This window comes from Protopterus annectens, chromosome 6.part0 (assembly GCF_019279795.1).
Source record: "Protopterus annectens isolate FY-2018-M chromosome 6.part0, PAN1.0, whole genome shotgun sequence".
In the NCBI taxonomy this organism is placed as follows: domain Eukaryota; kingdom Metazoa; phylum Chordata; order Ceratodontiformes; family Protopteridae; genus Protopterus; species Protopterus annectens.
This window is the reverse complement of record NC_056737.1, coordinates 1,782,579,791-1,782,600,057: the sequence shown is the minus strand read 5'-3', so window position 1 is coordinate 1,782,600,057 and position 20,267 is coordinate 1,782,579,791. Positions and strand designations below refer to the sequence as shown.

At 37.7% G+C, this 20,267-nt stretch overlaps 1 protein-coding gene across 2 annotated transcripts in view; it reads left to right on the top strand.

Annotated features, from left to right (window-relative positions):
- CALCRL (calcitonin receptor like receptor) overlaps positions 1-20,267 on the top strand; it is a 932,649-nt gene that overhangs the window by 698,783 nt on the left and 213,599 nt on the right. For both annotated transcript variants that reach the window (XM_044075151.1, XM_044075152.1), the window contains one exon: positions 7,257-7,413. In XM_044075151.1, coding sequence (XP_043931086.1) covers positions 7,257-7,413 — 157 coding nt within the window. The remainder of the gene's footprint in view (positions 1-7,256; positions 7,414-20,267) is intronic.

The following is a 20,267-nucleotide window of genomic DNA, read 5'->3' as shown; positions in this document are numbered from 1 at the left end:
AAAGAAGAAAATAAGCAAATACAAAGCAAGCATTAAGTTGAATATACATTATATAGAAGATAGAAGACAGTTCCTAATATGTATGTTACATAATAATTCATGAAAAATATATTACAGAATAAGTAATAAGTTGTAAAAACTATATACAATTTCTGGCAAGAGAAATAGGTAGTAAATTTCAGTCATAATTTCTGGTATAGATAAAGGTTAGTGTAAGGATAGAGAGAAGGAATGTTAGAAGGTTAAGGAAGTATAGACATATTATGCTAGAATGTAGGTAATGCAGGAAGGGAAGTAGGAAAGATCAATAAAAGGTTATTAAGACTGTGGATAAGGGAATGGAAAAGAGTGCTAAGATGGCATGGAGCATGGGCAGATCCAATTATTGGTTAGATGTTCTTTCAGACTAGACTTGAAGGAATAGTAGCGGGGCATAAGTCTGATTAATTCTGGAATGCTATTCCATGATTTGGCAATGCAGTGAGATTACAGACTAACACCGTTCAATATTTGAGGTTTGTAAATAATAGATACTTGTGAGAAAAGAGTTGGTCACAAGATGGAATATGGTATTGAAGTGGTGATGATGTAGTTTGCGGAAATGAGGAGTTGTACAGTATTTTGTCTGTTAGTATTAGTTGAATAAAGATGAGAAGGTGTGGTAGTTTCAGCCAATTTATGGACTTGAAAGCAGAGCAGTGGTGAGAGTAGTGGGCTTGGCCTATGGCAAATTTAGCTATTTTATTATAACACTGCAAAGTTTTGCTTTGAGGGAAGAGTGAATATTGGTTAGAATAAGTGAAGCATATAGAAGAGAGGGTAAGGAATAGGTGGTGTCAAGGGTTACTCTTGCAGAGTTGCAGATGAATTTCTTAGACTTATACATCATGCCCAGTTTTTGATTAGTTTTGTTTTATGATGTTGCTGATATGCAGGTCAAACTTAAGATTGTTATCAATTACTCCTAACAGTATTGTGTGTGAAACCACATTGATTGAAGTATTATTCAGACTCAGAGAAGTCCTAGCAAAGTTAGAAGTATCTGGAGAAAATTGTTTTGGTAAAAGTAGTAGAAGTTTAGTTTTTTGGATGTTAAGTAGTAGATGGTTGTTGGTGAGCCAAGACTCAATGGAATTGAAGACTTCTTGTGCTAAGCTCTGTAGATGAGAAAGATTCCAGGTGGAGAAGATTAATGTAGAGTCATTGGCACATTGAATTAGGTGGCTTGTTTGGTGGCAGTATTAAGATGATTAATAAAAATGTTGAAGAGGAGAGGACCTACTATTGAGCCTTGGGGTACCCCAGTGCTGAATAGTAAGTAAGGAGAGAATTTAGAGTTCCATTTGACAGATTGATATGTGTTAGAGAGGTAACTAGTGAAACATTTTAAGGATGTTTCAGTTAAGCCTAGAAGAGACAGTTGGGATAAGTGTTTGGGGTGGGAGACAGTCTCAAAGGCTTTGGATAGGTCTAAGAACAGAGAAGAGACAAAGTTTCCTGAGTCACGAGCTTTGTTGACAGTGTCAGTAAAGGATAGTAGAGCTGGTGCTGGTCTGAATACATGTTGGGTGGGAGAGAGATTATTGTCAAGTAGGTATTGAAGAAGTTGTTTATAGATACATTTTTCTAGAAATGTTGATAGTGGTGAAAGAATAGCAATTGGCCTAATGTTAGAAATTTCTGTGGCGGTACCACCTTTGTGGAGGGGAAGGATGAAGGATTTTTTCCACATGGAGGAGACATAAGCTTCCCTGCTAGATCTAATAATGATTATGGAGACTGGATAGGCAGTTGAGTTAGAAGACATTTTTAGGACTTCATTAGGGAGATTGTCTGCAGAAGGGGAACATGGCTTAAGCTTGCACAAAAGGGATTTGATGAAGGAAGTGGAACTAGTTGAAGGGAAAATGTGGTGTGACAGGTAATAGGAGGCTGAAGAAAAGTAGAAGGTAATGGAAGGAATTTGTTAGTGATGGAATCTGTGCTATTGATGAATTAAGAGTTAAACTGAAATGCTGTTTTAGGGGAGATACTATCATTGGAGGTTTGGCGTAGGACTGACTTCCCGGGTGTAGGATTTTTTGATAGTGTACCAGAAGATTTGTGGACTGGATTTGTGCTGATCCTGAGGCTTTCCATAGAACTGTTTTTTTTTTAACTAAATTAGCCTGTTTCTTTGCAAGGTTATGCAGTGCTTTGAAATGCTATAAATTATTATGAGTCTTATGTTTTAGATAAGTTGTCCAAGCCTTGTCTCTTTTTTGCATGACTGATCTGGTTTAGACAGAAAGCCATGGAGTTTAGTTGGTTTTAATTATTTTCCTGTTAGAGGGAGCTAAATTGCCTAAGCTGTTTTGGAACGTAGAATTAAATTGTTTAAATGCATTATCTAGCTGTAAGTATTTAAGGAAAACCCAATTAATGGAGTTTAATATATTTGTAAAGACTTGCTGGTGAAAGGTGGATAGGTTTCATACTGTCTTGTAGGTAGTTGTCTGCATGAATGAGAACTAAGTCTAGTTGTGCAGATGGGGGTGGTGATCACTGATACAGACTGGAAGTGTTTTGGATATAGAGAAATTGCTAGGATGGGAGACAAAAATCCAATCAATAATTGAGCCATTTTGGTTTCTGGAACTGGTAAGGGTTGGGTGAGTGAGTAGTTGAGAAAATCCAAATAGGTTTATGCTTTCTGTGGGGAATTGTAAGTTAAGTTTCTGCCAGTCAATGCTGACATCACTTAATATTACTGTTTCCAAAGAGCTATGTTTTGACACCCATGAAATGCTACTTTTCTGAGTTGATAAGTTATTGCCAGGGGGTTTGTATAAAGCTATAATGCAGAGACTTTTATTGTCATTTAAGGTAGGTAATCAATATTTCAGCTTTGTCAAAGTAGGGTATGAATTGGTTGTGAGGGGTTAAGGAGATAGAATCAGGATAAATTATTGCAATACCGCCTCCTTTTCTTTTAAGTTGATCATCTCTGAACATATTAAAGCCCAGAGGAAGTACTTCAGTATCTTTTATGTGCAGTTTTTAGCAATTGCCTTCAGGATGCGATAGGGCAAAAAACGTAAACTAGAAAGACAATTATGTAGAATAAGAAGAATCATTCAGTAGAACACCACAGTATGTATACATTTATTTTTAGTGTTAGTAAAGAGGCAACATATAAGCTAAGAAAATTCCATGTCCATGTTTAGGGTACAGTCCATATGTTGAATGTTAAGAGACACATAGGCAGAAACACCAGCCAGGGAAATGTGTCACAGCAGACCATGAAAGGGAATACAGTTATCATCTGGGTAGGTATTTTTGTTTTATTTCTTTGAATTTTATTACATTGAACATTGTATGCATAAGTAGTATGACTATGCTGTGGAATAATCTCCATGTCAGGGGATGTGGGAGGCATCAATGGACTCTCAAGAAATTACTGTAGTTGTTCACATTTTATATTTTGCCTCATCGATATGCAATTATCATGTTTACAATTTTCTTATTTAGCAAGTTAAGTTGAATGAAAACATGATCTATGGAGATCAGTGCTCTGCCATAGTTAAATTTAAATAAGTACATACATGTTTTAATATATGTTAAGTTTCTTTTTTATTGTAATATTTTTTTATATATCATTCTTGGGTGATTGCAGATTTACATTTTATTTTATTTATTTATTTATTACATATACATATACATACACACAATTACATTGGATTATTTGTTTTATTAGATTTTTAGGCTTTTATTGGTGTCATTGTATTTAGTGTAAATAGCATTTATCTGTTAATTTTTAATTATTATTTTTACTTCTCATATGCTTATATATATGCATATATATATATATATATATATATATATATATATATATATATATATATATATATATATATATATATATATATATATATATATATATATATATATATATATATATATATATATATGTGTGTGTGTGTAGAAACTATAGATTTGGGTAATGAGTATGTGTAGATATATATATATATATATTTTTTTTTAATGCATTTTGGGATGTGCATTAATATCTGCAATTACTGCTTTATTTAAATTATTTATTGTGACTTGTGCTTTATAGTGATTTGTAGTTGTGTATTTCTGTTGTTTTTTAAAGTTGTGTATAAGTGTGATTTTTTAGCTTAATATTATATGTGCTGGCTTTTGTTTTACATCTGTTTGAGGGAAATTCATATTTTGATATAGCTTTTGATTAATTAATTTATATTATTTTATATGTATGTTTGTGGGTTGTTATGGTTGCTCGTATGTTGTGGGGTTTCACTTTGGCATTGTGTTTTGTTTGGAATTTTTTCTACATCTATAGAGACCAATGTGAAGGCTCCCAGCCTAGCCAGATTGAATTTTATAGATAATTCTGTCATTTGTAAATATTAATGTAAACCACGGGTTTGTTGTCTTTAATGGTAAAAATAGTGTTAAATGTGGAACTGCAAAAATGTAACAACAGTGCACTCTGCTGTAAGGAAGCTAAGTCAAGCATTTTATGACTGCCTTTGATCTTGAAAGTTGGCTCCAGCCTGTCTAGGTGAAGGAATTCTTACTATTGTTTTAAGGCCCGAGTTAATGGCCAGAATTTGCATGCATAAATGTCCTTTATGGCTTTGCTTCCTGACCTGGTGTGAGCTTACTAAAGAATGTAAATGTAGTTTTTTCTGTTAGCCTGGGAACCCAGGGAAATGTGAAGAATGATGTAATGTGAACCAGGAATGTGATTTTAAAAACAGAGAGAATCAGAGAGCATTAAGCATTTTTGTCTTGACCATCCAACTCAATAGCACTGTCTTGCTCTATATGTAAGTTTATCTTAGACTTCTGTTTTCTCTTACAAATAGCTAGAAACTAGAAAGAATAGACAAAGTGTTTTTCTGTGATGTCTTAACTGTACTACTGAATTATTTTAAGTATTTCACTGTGATCTCTGAACTCTTGACTAGCACTGTGTAGTAAAAAGTATTGTCTTTGTGTTTTTGATTATTTATTATTAAATATTTTAAACCCTTTTAACTGTGGCTGTTTTGTGTAGAGATAAATTAAGCTCTAGAGTACTTGCATGACTTTGATAAAATTGTACAAAGCCACTCCTATAGCTTTAGCCCTGGGCTATACTACCAATTGGATAATAATATTGCACAGTAATAATTGGACACCGTTTTAAGGGCCTTTGAGTAGCTGATAAATATTAGCTGGGTGGTGGCAGTGATTTCTACCGTATAGTCTGGGTAAAAGGGGCACAGCTGGAGAACCTGTGCCAGCCTTCCCCAGGAGTGTCTGTGTGGTTGTATAAACTCTTTCCAAAGTGTGTGTGTGTGTGTGTGTGTGTGTATGTGTGTCAGCTACTTCGGCAGGGACATGAAACACTGGTTGGACAGAGAGGGTGCTGGAGGTTTTAGCTTGCCCACTAGGCTGAGACCTGGACCCTATAGCTGTGCCAGTCGGGAGTCTTATTGGGGACCTGGAGAGCAAGGGAGTGACCAGCCCCAGACTGACTGTGATCTCTGTGTGCTTTTAAGGGAAATTGCACTTTACTGTGTGTATTTGTTATCCTTTCCTCCTATATGAGATGCCCCTCACTGGTGTTAGTGGTGAGGATTGAGGCTCCTTGATTGCTGGACCAGGGCATGGGCATCACAACCATTTACTTTGTAGTTGTTGTGATGTGTATATTTTATGCACTGATGGGGTGTCATACTTAGTGGCCCAATTAGTTGCTGTGAGATGTAGGTGTTAGTACTCTTTATTATTTTAGACTTTTGTGTTACTAATGTGCTGAAATTGTTGTGATTTTACTACAGTTAAAATTTTATTCACTTTTTTAAAATTTTTATGTTTTCTTTGAGTAGAAGATTTTTTACGTTAGGTGTTGTGCATTTTATGTTTTTGTCAGCTTAATAATCTGAATTTTCCATATTTTATTTTATATTGGTTTGTGTTTTATTTTAGTTTGTGTTATTGTTTATAGATTTTGTTTAGTTATTTTTGGAGTACCCCAACAGATGGCTAGATTTAAATTCCTTAACCAATCATTAAAGTGCAAAATGCCAGTTGTTATTTTCTATATAAAATGATTGCTGGAGCAATTTCTAAATGTGTGCCAGCATTGCTTCCATTTCCATTTTTTTCGGAGATTTCTCCCCTCTTCAAGTTGATGCAACCATGATTTGGTATATATAAGTTCAGGGGTGAGAGGTGCTCACCACCCCCTATCAGCAGGGCCAGGGGACTTACACCTCTGCAAAAACACTTAAAAGTTCATATATTAGTTTAATAATTTTTTGACATTTCTGATGACTGGAGCACTGCTGCCCCATGTTTCACAGTATAACTATTTGTGTAGTTGTGTGATTGCGTTACACTTTTTTGAATGCTTACTTTTGTTTATTTATTTCACGTTTTTACTGTAAGCATTGTATTTTGCCACTGAAGTCTATGGGTTTTGTATTCTACTAATGTCTATGGGAATATTTCCCCATCTTGGTTTGTCTACTTTTGTTAAGCATAGTTAACCACCATGTATGCATTTTTGGGAGATGTAATCAACTTATAAGTATTTCCTAAAATTTAAACTTGATATGTTTTTATGGCATACTCTTTGCAGGCAAGATTAGGATAAATATTTATACTGAGTTCGATCACAGCAGACAGTGAGATTCTCAAAGTCACTACCTCTGAAATAGAGAAGTGCTTTTAGTAGTCAGTTACAAAGACAGTACAGTAAAAAAAAGTTTCATTGAGGAAACAGCTCACAAAAAATATTTTAGAGGTTTCCTCCCACATTTCAAAGCTGTGCAAGTGAATCCTCCAAACTTCTGATAGGTCTGTATGGTGTGTGTGTATGTGTGTGTGTGTGTCTGTGTGTGTGTGTGTGTGTGTGTGTGTGTGTGTGTGTGTGTGTGTGTGTGTGTGTGTGTGTGTGTGTGTGTGTGCGCATGCATGCATGCATGCATCCTGCAATGGACTAGCATATTGCCCAGGATTAGTCTCCATGCTTTGTGTCTAGTGAGTGCTGGGATAGGGTCCAGTTCCTCAAGACCCTGCCTGGATTAAGCAAGTAATTAGAAAATGAATGAATAAATATTTCAGTGATGCATGTATTTTTCAGCAGAGTATACAACAGATAGAAGATTTTGCAACTGTATTTCTGTCCAGTAATGGGTGGACTGCAAGTTAAATGAGAGGAATGATTTCCTGTGTTTCTTTTGCACTTATGCTTTTAGGTTTCTGCTTCACTACAGTTTGAAGATGAAGAAGAAGAAGAAGAAGACAAGCCCATTGAAGACTCGTCTAATACCTTAGGCAACACCCGAACTAAAATCATGACAGCTCAGTTTGAATGTTACCAGAGTTTTCTAAAGGAAAGTCCTATAAGGGAAGGTAAAGATGACTGTGCATGAGAACTCTATGTGTGGTTAACCACTGAGCAACCCAGAAGTAAACTCATTCATGTTCTGAGTGGGTGCATTGAAAATGCCCAAAGGAAACATTGGGGCAGGTCTATTTGCAAAAAGTTAAAATCTAAGCATTTTTATTACCAGGGCAGTGTTAACACTGACTACAAATGTGAAATCTAACCTGTTCTTAGTTTTCACTTCTGTTATCCTTATCTCATGTCTTCTGAGATAATGTTATGATCTATACTTGTTATTCAGCAAGAAAATACTGTCCGATTTCACATAGTTTAATGGGGTCCCCTAACCTTAACCCAAATATGTAAGAAAATGTCAGTTTTACATCTAGCCATGTAAGATGCCATGCATTTAAGTGGCAGTATCCACAGGAATGCTGATCTTTCCTGCTGTGAGCCAGGTACTGCTGTTTTTATCAGATCTCAAATTCAGTGCAGCCATTCTTATAAGAACATGATCAGGCCTTTATCAATCTTCTCTTCTATACTGTCAGTATACTGTCTCACTTCTCAGGACTAATAATTGCTTGTTATCTGCCAAGTGCAGACAGTCATTTTTGTTGACTTATGTCTGGCACAGGCTACTTTTGTACTCATAAAGGCTTAGTTTTACAACAGTACCCCCCCCCTCCCCCGCCATGCGCAGTAGCAAGGTCTGCACAAACTTTGCCCAACAGTCTGCACATGGCCATTTTGTTTTCACTATAGTTGAATAAACATGAAGAAGGTTCGGTAGTCTGCATGAATATTTATTTGGTATTTCCAGCATGCGGTAAACATTCAAAGGGGAAAATGTTATGTTTTTTCTTGCAAACAGGGACAAAATCAAAAGCATTCTTGTCACTTAAAATGAATAACGATCATAACAATGAAGTATGCGGAGTTCACCAAAGGAAAACAGTCATTCCCATAGTGTCCCTAGCTACATGGTTCTTGCATTTGTTTTATATTAGACTTGCAGGTTTTGCGTTCTGCATAAATGTTACTTAAGCAAGACTTAATTGTACCAGCATGAAAGCAGCGTTTCATTAGGAAAGACTGCTTCCAAATGTAATTATACATAGAACTGGAAAGCAGATCTGCAAATGCAGTAGTTGGCAACGTATGTAACACAGGCAAGCAATTATTCTTTTGCTTCACTCTAAATGGATACAAGCATTGTTTCCCTTTTGAAAATGTTGCCAGGGTGATAGTCATAGCACTCAACCTTATAAAATTACAACTCGTAGTAGTAAACCTTTAAAATCCAAGGAGAAGTTTAGGGCTTTGTTTTACTTTCTTAACTCACCCATTCATGAGCTAGAGTATCATGCCTGGTATATGGCGCATCTAATAAATAGCCTTGAGTCCATGTGTTTACTTTTAAGTTGTGGTATCTAATGCTTTATTTTGGAGTTTTGTAGATTTTAATAGACTTTAGCATTTACAAAGTGTGCAATCTGTTTTGACAAAATTTGCAGATATCCTACACATACTGTCTGCAAACATATGTTCTTTTGACGAGCTGATAGTCTAACTCATAAATATTACTTTTTTTCCTATGCTTTTTGCAGGGGGGCAAGCCCCCCTGCACCCCCTATTTATATACATATAAATGTACCGACTGCGAGATTGTGTTATTTTGAGTAAGAGGATCTACTACATTAGACAATGAATATTCATGATGTCACAGGCAAATCTGGATGACATGTCAGTCATGTGTCATTTGCATGCTACATCAGAACCATTGTGCATGTCAGTCAATCTGGCAATGCCCATTCCTGCGCAAAACAGCCAGGGGGTACTGTTGTAAAACATCACCCTCATAACATATTGTTTTTCAAAAACAATACTTACATGCAAGTCTGGCAAAATGCTTACATGATCTACCAGTCAACATGATGAAATGGTAATCTGTTATAAGTGACTTCCAAAAGTAATATCATATCATCAGCATGGCAGACATTCTCTTATCAATTAAAACAAAGTCAGCAACAGCTTTAAATGCAAGCAGTGAGGGAGTTTCTTTTACTGGGTACATATTGGTGATAGCATTCATAAGATTACATAATTTCTTCTCATTTATTTTTATTTTATTATACATTTGTTAACTGGGTAGGTGGGCTGGTCTGAGTACCCTCTTCAGCCACTATTCAGGCCCAATGAACAAACACAAAGTGGAAACAAAAACGTATTAAAAACAGAGTAAGTAAAATTATTGCAATATAAAACAGTTCAGATGCACATAAAGAAGTGTAAAAAAGGTATATGCACATCTGATAATCAAATACATGGCTCATGTGGCTGAAATTAACTGATATGACATATGTACAGCCCGAATCATCAGATAAAAAAAGTTATTAGATACATAAATTAACTACTGCTAGTAATCTGAGTGGATATGAGGTTTTGTAGTGATATGTGACACATTGAAAAGACGAAAAGAAAGAATATCATTGGGATACTTAAGAGAAGTTTAAACATTTCCACTTAATAACAACTAATGAAGACAAATGTAAAATGAGCAGGCACAGTGGTGCATTCATTAAGTCTATGGACACAAAGACATATATTTTTCGTCAACATCTTTACTGGCATAAAGGTTAAGTGAATCTTTTGTAATATTAGAACAAAGTGAATTTTATAAAGAGAATTAAAACAGTAGAAGCACAGAACAAACAAATCAGTGGACAGAAAATATATTGTGGTACTTCAGCAATAGGATATGGCATTGCAAAAGCTAAGAAAGAAAGAATATCATTATATCAATTTCATTCCACTATAACATTGCAATGAATCTCCTCCAAGTGTTGTTCACATGGTTTATCATATTGATAGGATACACCTTTATTAGAAGGGTAGTTGTGAAATGTTTGGTTCCATCTGCTATTTTGCTCACGTAGTCATATATTTGCCTTATGAGCTGTGGCCCACAGTTAGAAGAGGTGACTGAGTGTTGTAAGAGAAAACATATACCACTAGTGGTAGTGTATGATGTAAAGACAACATTGGCTTTAGACAGTGTGGCCAGTAGCATAGCTATGGTGAGGCAAAAGGGGCAACTACCATGGGCACAACATGTTGAGGGGCACAACTGTCTGATCTCAGACACTTTTTAGTGCATATTGACTTTTAAAAGCTGATATTGTATTTGCCATTAAACCTGAGCACTGTAGCTTTCTATGTGTAGTCTAAACCCATAGCAACTACTTGCCACACTGTAGCATCAGTTTTCTGCAGTTTAAAATTTTATTTAATTTATTTTATTTTACATTTGTTTACCAGGAAAGTCCAACTGGACACAGGTCCATTTTCAGCGGAGGCCCAGGGAGAAAAGCTCCAGTACAGTACAATACAAAGGATGCAATATGGCAAGATAAGAAGTAAGCATCACATCACACAGGAAATAATAGAACTGAACATACATAGCAGAACTTAACAATTGTTAAAATATCAATACCATATAGAATATGTAATTGTGAATATCTGAAAGATAATTTTTTTTTAAGCAAATTATTTCTTTCCTTTTTTTTTTTTTTATTTAGGAAAAGCTAAGCGCTGTAGCGAGTCATGTGTAGTATAAGCTAACTGTAGCATCTTATCTTTTTTTTTTAAGCTGAAACCTGAGATGTTCTTCGTGTTTCACTGTCGCAGTCATCACATTTGGGTTATCTGCCTGCAGGTAGCCCTCAGCCAGCCTGAATACCAGAGTCTTCGGATTTCTGCGTCGGATGCTGTCTCTTCTTCCATGACGTCAGGTCGTCAGGGGTATAAAACATGCAGCTGACACCATTACATCAGTCTTTCTTGCCATGCGGTGCCCAAAGCAGAAGCAGTTCACAAGTGCTGGTTGGCCGACTCCTGAAATTTTTGTTTTAGAGTTTCAGAACCAAAGTCTTCAACTAAAGCTAAATACCCCATTGGAGATCCTTTTTCTTGCTCTAGCCGATGTCAGTAAAAGTTAACAATTGTCTTACCTGTGGAAAGCAAATACCTCATAGAGATTTTCATTCTTACTGCATCCCCTGTTTAGGCCCAGACCACGATGTCCCTCGCTGTCAGTTTTGTGCCTTGCTCAGTGCCTGAACTATTCATCGTCGGGCTATTTTTGCAGCCAATTACTTTCGTACTCGATCTGTGTACTCCAAAATGGCTTTGTTAAGCCATCCAACTACCGATCTTCTAAAAAAACGTAAGGATAAAGATAGAGACAGACCGCATAGGTCCAAAACTGCCAATGATGCTTCCATTAAGCTAGTCACCAGACCACCGGTACTCAGTGAGGTGCTTTCGCAGCCTCTGATACCCACTACTTAAGATTCGCAGGCCTTTACTGAGACCCATTTGGAGTAACAAATGCCGCAAGATGCTTCTTCGACTATGGAACCTGCAGATGTCTCTACCTTGGATGGGTCTGGAGCTGCTGTGCAGGCACCGGCTTCTGAGGCTGTATTCAGGCCTACAGACATTCATATTAAACTGATGCTATCATTTTCATCCAGGCCAAATACTTGCACTACTACGCCTAGAAAACCGACGACCAAACTGCAGGCTCAGACCCATATGCCTCAAAATCAAATGCTTAGAATGGCTGAAGACCTTATTACCTTAATTAGGGGAAGCCAGCCTTCCCCCTCTAAGAGACCTAGAACTGAATTTCTTTCTGATTCTTCTGATCAGGAATCTGATATTTCTGCTCCTTCTGATTAACAGGATTTGCCTGTATCTACTTATGAGGATTCTGATGCAGAGGATTCCATTCCCTCTTCTTCCCCTCCAGAAGATCTTTCTTTTGGTGAAACCTTGCATACTCTTAGGGAGCATTTCCACTGTGAAAGCCAGGATTATTCTGGGTCCAAAAAGAGACTTAGGGAATTTTTACTCCTGCCTCAACACAGGCCTTTATTTATCCCTCCTGTTCTGGACATTGCAGATTATGCTTTCTTAGAATCTAGCCTTACCCCAGACACTTTACCTCCAGCTCCCAGAAAACCTGACAGGTACTACAGAGTACATGACTCTCACAAGTTCCTCTTCAGGAATCCTTTTGCAGATCCAGAGACCATTTCCCAAGGACCAAAAGGCATTAAGGCTACTGCTGCCAAAAATCCTACCCCTTCTGGTAGAGATTCTAGAGCCTTAGACAGATGGGGTACGAAGGTATACACTTCTGCTACTTTGGCCATTAGGGCTTTAAATTGCCAGTTTCATATGTTAAAGTATCAGCAGTATATTATGGGACTACTTAAACAGAAAATGATGTTGATTCCTGACTGTGCTGAACACAAAGAATTGCAAGATTTAATGCATTCTGCAGAACAAGCTGGTAAACATAATTTGCAATGTAGTTTTGATGCTTTAGAAGAATCTTGCAGGGCTGCTGTCACTGGGTCTGTACTTAGAAGGCATGCTTGGCTTAAGGAACAAAACTTGCCAGATCATGTTAAAGCTAAATTACTGGATGCTCCCTAAAACCAAGACCGCCTTTTTGGCAACAAAGCAGAAGAAGTCCTCAAAAGGATGGAGGAAAAAGATAAATCTATGAAAACTGTTAAAGATTTCCTACAAGTCCAGCCTCCTAGATTTAGTAGGCATTGGCCTTCAAAGAACTGGCCCTTTCCAGTCCCTTCCAGGCCTTCTCAGTCCAAACCCAAAAACAGTAGACCACCTAGGCTACAGTCTCAGGCTACGCACAAACCTCAGCAGTGGGGGGCTCCCACTTCCAAAGCAGGGAGTAGTAAGCCACCCCCATATAGAAAAATGTCACAATGACGTAACCTTAACCCTTCCAAGCCCTGCACAACTACCTACTCCCTTAGGAGGAAAGCTTGCCCTGCACGCAAAAAACTGGGAACTCATTACCCAGGACAAATGGGTTTTGAACATAGTTTCCAAAGGATACAGATTCCACTTAAGCACACTACTAATCCCAAATGGTTGGCCAGACCTACCTCCAAATCAATAGGTGGAGGCCCAACAGCAGGTTCTCTCTCTTCTCAGTATCAGGGCTATTCAACCTGCCTCAGCAGAACAAAGGGGACAAGGTTTTTATTCAAGACTTTTTCTGGTACCCAGAAAAGACAACTCCTGGCGTCCTATCCTTGACCTTTCTCTTCTCAACACCCTTCTGGTAGTTCCAAAATTCAAAATGCTAACTCTTCAACAGCTTCTTCCTATGCTAGCCAAGGATGCCTGGCTGGCAACCCTAGACTTAAAGGAAGCTTACCTGCACATACCAATAAGGGAATCTTGCAAGAAATACCTATGCTTCAGGGCAGGCTCCATGCACTATCAGTTCTCTGCACTTCCCTTGGGCTTATCTAATGCACCCAGGGTATTCACAAAGTGTCTAGCTCCAGCCATTGCATTTTGCAGGCAGAGAAATATTCAGATTTACCCATACTTGGACAATTGTCTGATTCAGGCAGAAAGCCAGGACTTGCTATCACAACACTTGGCATTCGTAAAGAAACCTCTAACCTCACTAGTGTACACCATCAATGAAAAGAAATCTCACCTGGTACCCTGTCAACAGATGGTATGCCTGGGAGCAAACTTGAACACAACTTCCCAGATGGCATTCCTCACTCTGGAGAAACAAGTTTATTTGACAACCTATGTAAGATTATGCTCAACAAGATATTAAGGTTGAATGTAACTTTGCTACAGATATGCAACATAAGTATAAAATAAAGCTTGCTTAAATGCAGAAACAGAGTTTAGTAATATGTGATTGGCATCCATACTACATGACTGTGGCTTAAAAAAAATATGGAACTTGCTTATGAGTGTATTACACACACAAACACCAAGAAAGCTGACTTCTTACAGAGATGACAAGAATGTAATTTGCTTTCTTTAAAGAACTGACAACAGGATATGTTTTTCTAAGAAAGTTTAAAAATGTGCTTTTCTAATCCACAAGGCGTTTCCTTGAAGATAGTTTACTTATCAGCATTTGCACAAGAACAGATGTGTCAGCATGTGCATCATCAAAGTAGTATCTTTCCAAAACCAAGAGGGTGTGTGTTTAACTAAAAATATATATAAAGTCTGTATTAAATCTAGTTATGTTAGGGGTAATGGTAGGGACACATTTTGTCCTGAGGTAAATGTTATATCTCTCACATAATCTGTACTATATGAGAAGTAAAGTAGAGCATTTCTGAAGCTGTAACAGAAGTACGTGTGGTTTGTTATAAAAAGTTATTGGTTGCTGCTCTTAAAGACAGGTGCTGCAAAGTATATTCTCTCATCAGTGTATATTCTGCAAGTTTCGGTATGCAACAGACTGACTGCAACTATAATCAGACTTTGATTTCAGCAGAATCCAGCCAGCAAGACTGAGTGTCTTAAGAAGACTTCATATCCATCACAGTAAGCATCAGAGAGACAGCACAGTGTGGCACCATTAAAATTATTTTTTTCAATGGCAAGTCTACCTGCATTTGAACCTAAAATCTACATTCGAGCACAAAAGGAGTGGTAAGCCCTGCAGAGGGTTACTTCAGTCAAATTGCAGTAACTAACATTTGCACGTATGTGTAAATCCTAAACAGAAGCATTCCAGTTTATGCAGCTTGCAGTAGTACAATTTTTTCAGATGTCTGATTGAGCCTGAAGTCCGGGACAGTTGCAGTGTCATAAATTCTCCAAGAAAAGGTGGACATCTTCTTTCACAGCAGTCCGCTGCCTGTTGTGCTTCACCAGCTTTTCAAGTGACTTTGAAAAATTTCCAGCCATCAGCAACAGCAGCCTGATCACCTTTTTTCTTGCTAACTGCTAAGACTTTTTTTTTTTTACGTCACATTTTTTAGTATGGATGCTGGATAAGGATCGCTTAATGTGGAAAGCTGGATATAACTTATTATTAGCTTATCAGTCTCCCCCCCTGTAGCCATGTCTGTGCTGTCGTAGTTACGTTTATTCCTTGAATACTATCTATAGGTCTAGCTTCATGGGAGATATTACCTGTATACCACATTAATGGCTACCTATCTCATAACATTGTGGATTTCCCTGGCATATTCTTAATTTTTTGAAATAAGAATTTAGTACATATGCTGCTGTATGTCAATACTCCCTAGGAACTAAGACCACATACACAGCAGCTGCCTCCTGCCTCAGAACTGGAAAACTTCCATGGTAAGGTTTTATCTTGTTAGATAACCCTTTATTAAAGGGAATTGCAATAATTTAGTAATTTGTAACTGTGCTTTAATATAATTTAACATGTTTTAGGGTCTGTTTTGCTGCTAGGCTGAAGTACTAAACCTAATCTTAGAGTACTTTTAGTTAATACGACCCTGTGAGGATTTGTCCTTTCTAAAGGTAATTACACATTAGTAATTGTTAATTGTGCATTAATATACTTTAACAAGTTTTAGAGTCTGTTATATTGCCAAGCTGAAGTACTAAACCTAATCTTAGTGCAATTTAGTTGAAATGTATAATAAGTGTTTTTTAAAGAGTTGTTGAACTGTGAAATACCTCTCTGTATGTGTACACTAAGGTCTGTCTTTTTTTGAAGCTGTATTCCTTTTTTAATATCCCTTCTTCTTACCTTTTTTCCCCCCTAGCAATCTCTCTTCAACCTTGTATTAAGGGACTTGCCTGCTCCTAAGGACCCTTGAACCACCTCAAGCCTTACCTAAGTGGACCATCCGCTATTTTCTGCTGCCCTGTGCTCCCACCTGACTGTACTGAAGTTACTAAGTATGTTTTTACACCTGACCCATTTTGAAGGCTAATCTGCCTAATTCATACTGTAATTACACCTTATAAAGTTTTTTAGCCTCTGGGTCAGGAAAACCAGCAGCCAGTCCTCCCTCCCTGAATTTAGCCTCCAGAAAGATCTACCCCTCACTACCTACCTTTCCTTTCCATCTGTGGTTTCTTCACCCTGGCTACCTGCTACTACTTCCATTTCTGCCCACTAGGTGGCAGTGTACTTTAGGCTTCATGTCCTTACTATCTCCCTTATTCTCTCTTAGTCTCTGCTCATAGAACTTCTTTTGCCTTCTGCCCCCTTTTCATCCCTTGCCTAGTAGCCTGATTTCTCCCCCTTCTACCTTCCTCTCTGTTTCTAGGCTGTACCTCCTCTTCTCCTAACTACTATAATGTTTATCGCTCCATAGTTCCCCTCTCCTCTCTGTCCTACTCCCTATCTGCTTTGCTAGCAGCTACTCACCTGCTTCGCTACCTCTCCCTGTGTCCTGCTGCTCACTGATTGTCTCTGCTCACTCTGTCTCTACTTGCTCTGGCCCCGCTACGCTCCCCTCCCTACCCCCAATTCCCACCCACCCCCAGGGGTCCTTCACTTATACCTCACTAGACACTCCCCCTATTTCTCTCAACCAATCTCCATCCTTCATAAAACTAAGCTTATCCCTTGAATTATATCTTCTTTTGTCGCACTCCCCTCCTCGGGCTGCACCCATCTCCAAACACTATCTCTAGTTCAAACTCCCATTCTCTTTCATCACCTATTTAACTCCATCTCTTTCCTCCCCCATTTCTACTTTCTCCTTTTTCCTGGCCTTGCCATACTTTGTACTCCTATTCTATAGTACATACCTGTTAATTATAACCTCTGCCTATCTCCTTTTTCTGTTCTCCTTTTCTCCTTTTCCCTCAAAACCCTTCTCTGTAAGTTGGCTCATTTCTACTTATTCTTCAACTGACATTCTCTCACAAGCTATATTCACCTGATACTTACTCACTACCATGTCTCCTACACTCAAAGCTTTTTTCACATATATCCTACTCTTTACCACTACTATAGCCACCATATCCATACCTTATTATATCACCTTCTTTGAAAATATCACTTTACATGAACAAAATCTTCATCTCCAACAAACATTACCAACCTCTTTTTTCAACACCCTCAATCACAGCAACATAACCTGTTCCTCCAACTTTCTAGTACCAAAATACCACAGAAAAACTCATGTGTCATTCTACGTAAACAAAAAGAATCATTATAACTCACCAAAGACCCTCAAATTCCATTTTGATTCCCAGCACAACCTCCTCCTACATGGAGATATTCATCCTAACCCTGGTCCCAATACTAACATTAACTTTAATCTAAACAATATTACTTCACCGATACCATCATCATGTACTAAAACAGCCAACTCCCTTCTAATAGCTCACCTTAATATTAGAAGTATAAATAACAAAACTCACCACCTCCATTCACTCCTGGACTTACACTCATTTGACATTCTATGTCTTACAGAAACTTGGCTAAAACCCTCTATTCAAGACCAGGAAATCACCCCTCCTGGCTATAATATACTTAGATGTGACCGAATAAAGAAGAAAGGTGGAGGCATAGCCATTATCTATAAATCTAATCTACAAGTCACCCTCTATAATGGACTTCCATCACTAGACTCCAAAACCGAAATACTATCTATCAAACTTCAAATTAACAACAACAAATCAATCTATCTAATTTGTATGTACCTTCCCCCTGGAAATAATACTCATATTCTAGAAAACTTACTTAGTTCACTTTCTAACCAACTACCCCAGGAAACCATAATACTTGGTGACTTCAACATTGACTGGATAACCTGTTCATCCCAGCACCCTACTAGCCATATAAATCTCTATGGGTTCTCTCAATTAATAACCACTCCAACTAGAATCCTTAAACCTAATAGAAAAGAAACAACTCTTGACTGGATCCTTACTAATAACCACCCTAACATTTACACTCCAGGAACTCTTCCCGATAATATTAGTGACCATATGCTCACATATGTTATTAGACAAAAATTGCATATCCCAACTACCCATAAACTCAAGATATCCCACTCAAACAAATTCTTCAACCCTGATAACTTTCTGACTGAATTGAAAGCATGTGACTGGTCTCCACTGACTAACCTTGAACTAAATGAAGCAGTGACCTACTTTAATACCCACTTTCTACAAATCCTTGACTATCATGCTCCCATTCGCTCTACTAGGATAAGATCCAAATCGGCACCATGGCTAACTAAACAAACTAAGCAAAAAATGCACCTTAGAAATAAAATTTGGGCTAAATGGAGAGCTACCAAATGTACATCTGATCACCTCCTCTTTAAACAATTAAGAAAGGCTACTAAGAAAGATACTCTTACAGACAAAAAGGAATATTATCTTCACCTTCAACAAACGAGTCAACACACCCCTCAAAAATTCTGGTCAGGTATTAACAAACTTCTTAAACCAGGACATTCAACTACTCCTACCCCTTCAGGCTTTAACCTCAACAATTCCACCCAGATCCCAGATGCCTTTAACAAGTATTTTATGGAAGCCATTCAAACCCTAGCTAATTCATTACCCACATCTACTGCTACCTGTCCTAATACCTCTAATGCCTCATCTAATGCCTTTCACATTCAACCTGTCACTACATCTCTTATTTATAAGCTTCCCAAGAAACTTAAACCTTGCACCCCATCCGCTGACCAACTCCCATCAGAATACCTACAAATTGCTGCAAAAGCTATAGACTACCCCATATCTATACTTATTAATAGAACTATCTCTGAAAGAAAAATCCCCACCTTATGGAAAATATCTCATATAATTCCTCCACATAAAGGGGGCTCCTCTACTGAGTTCTCAAACTTTCGCCCTATTGCCCTACTCTCCCCATTAGCGAAGATTATGGAAAGATGTATACACAAACAAATTCTTAACTACCTTCTACAAAACAAACTTCTAGCCAATTGTCAACATGGTTTTAGACCTTCCCACAGCACTACAACTGCCTCCCTTTCCTTCTCTGATGCTATAAATAATAATAGGAACAATAATCTTTTCTCCTCAGCACTATTCCTAGACCTGTCAAAAGCCTTTGACATGGTTAACCATAATATACTTCTCGACAAACTAAATCTCTATTCTCTTGGCTCACAAGCACTTCAATGGTTTAGGAGTTATCTCCAAAACAGGCAACAAGCAGTGCTATGGGACAACAATCTATCTTCCTTACTCCCAGTAAACATTGGGGTTCCACAAGGCTCAATCTTAGGTCCCCTTCTTTTTTCTTTATGTATTAATGACCTTCACTTGAATATACCCCAAGCCATCTGCATTCAATATGCTGATGACTCAACTTTAATCTGTGCTGCTAATAATGTTTCCTCCCTCCAGTCCCTCACCCAAACAGTCTTCCATAATGTAGAAAAATGGTTTATGGAACACTCCCTCCTTCTTAATCCCAAAAAAACAAAACTTCTTCTCTTTACTCCTATGCTCAAATCTCCAACTCATTTCTTCACTATCTCCTCTAATAATGCTACCTGTATTAACCCAGATATGACCACTCGCCTATTAGGTGTAACTATTGATAACCGTCTTAATTTTGATGACCATATTAACAACACCATTAAATTGGTTAACAAAAAAATAGGTACTCTCTACAGAATTAAACCCTTTCTTACCCCAGCAGCCAGAAAAAACGTGGCCCAGACCCACCTGATCTCCACCCTTTTCTATGCCTCTGCTATATATACTAACTCATCTAAAAATAACATCACCAAACTCTCTACCTGTTACAATAGCATAACTAGATTCATTACTGCTAACCCCTTCAGAACTCACCACTGTCTCAACCTCAAGCAACTAGATTGGTTAGAACTAAATAACCATGTACTCTATCAACAATTACTTATCATTCATAAGTCCCTTTACTACCCTGATGCTACCCCTAGCCTTACAAAACTAATTTCACCTTATAAAAACCTAGCCACACTACGCTCTGCTAATAAACTCCTAGTAGCCTTGACTAAATCATACAATAAAGCTGGGGACTCATTATTTTCAAACTCTG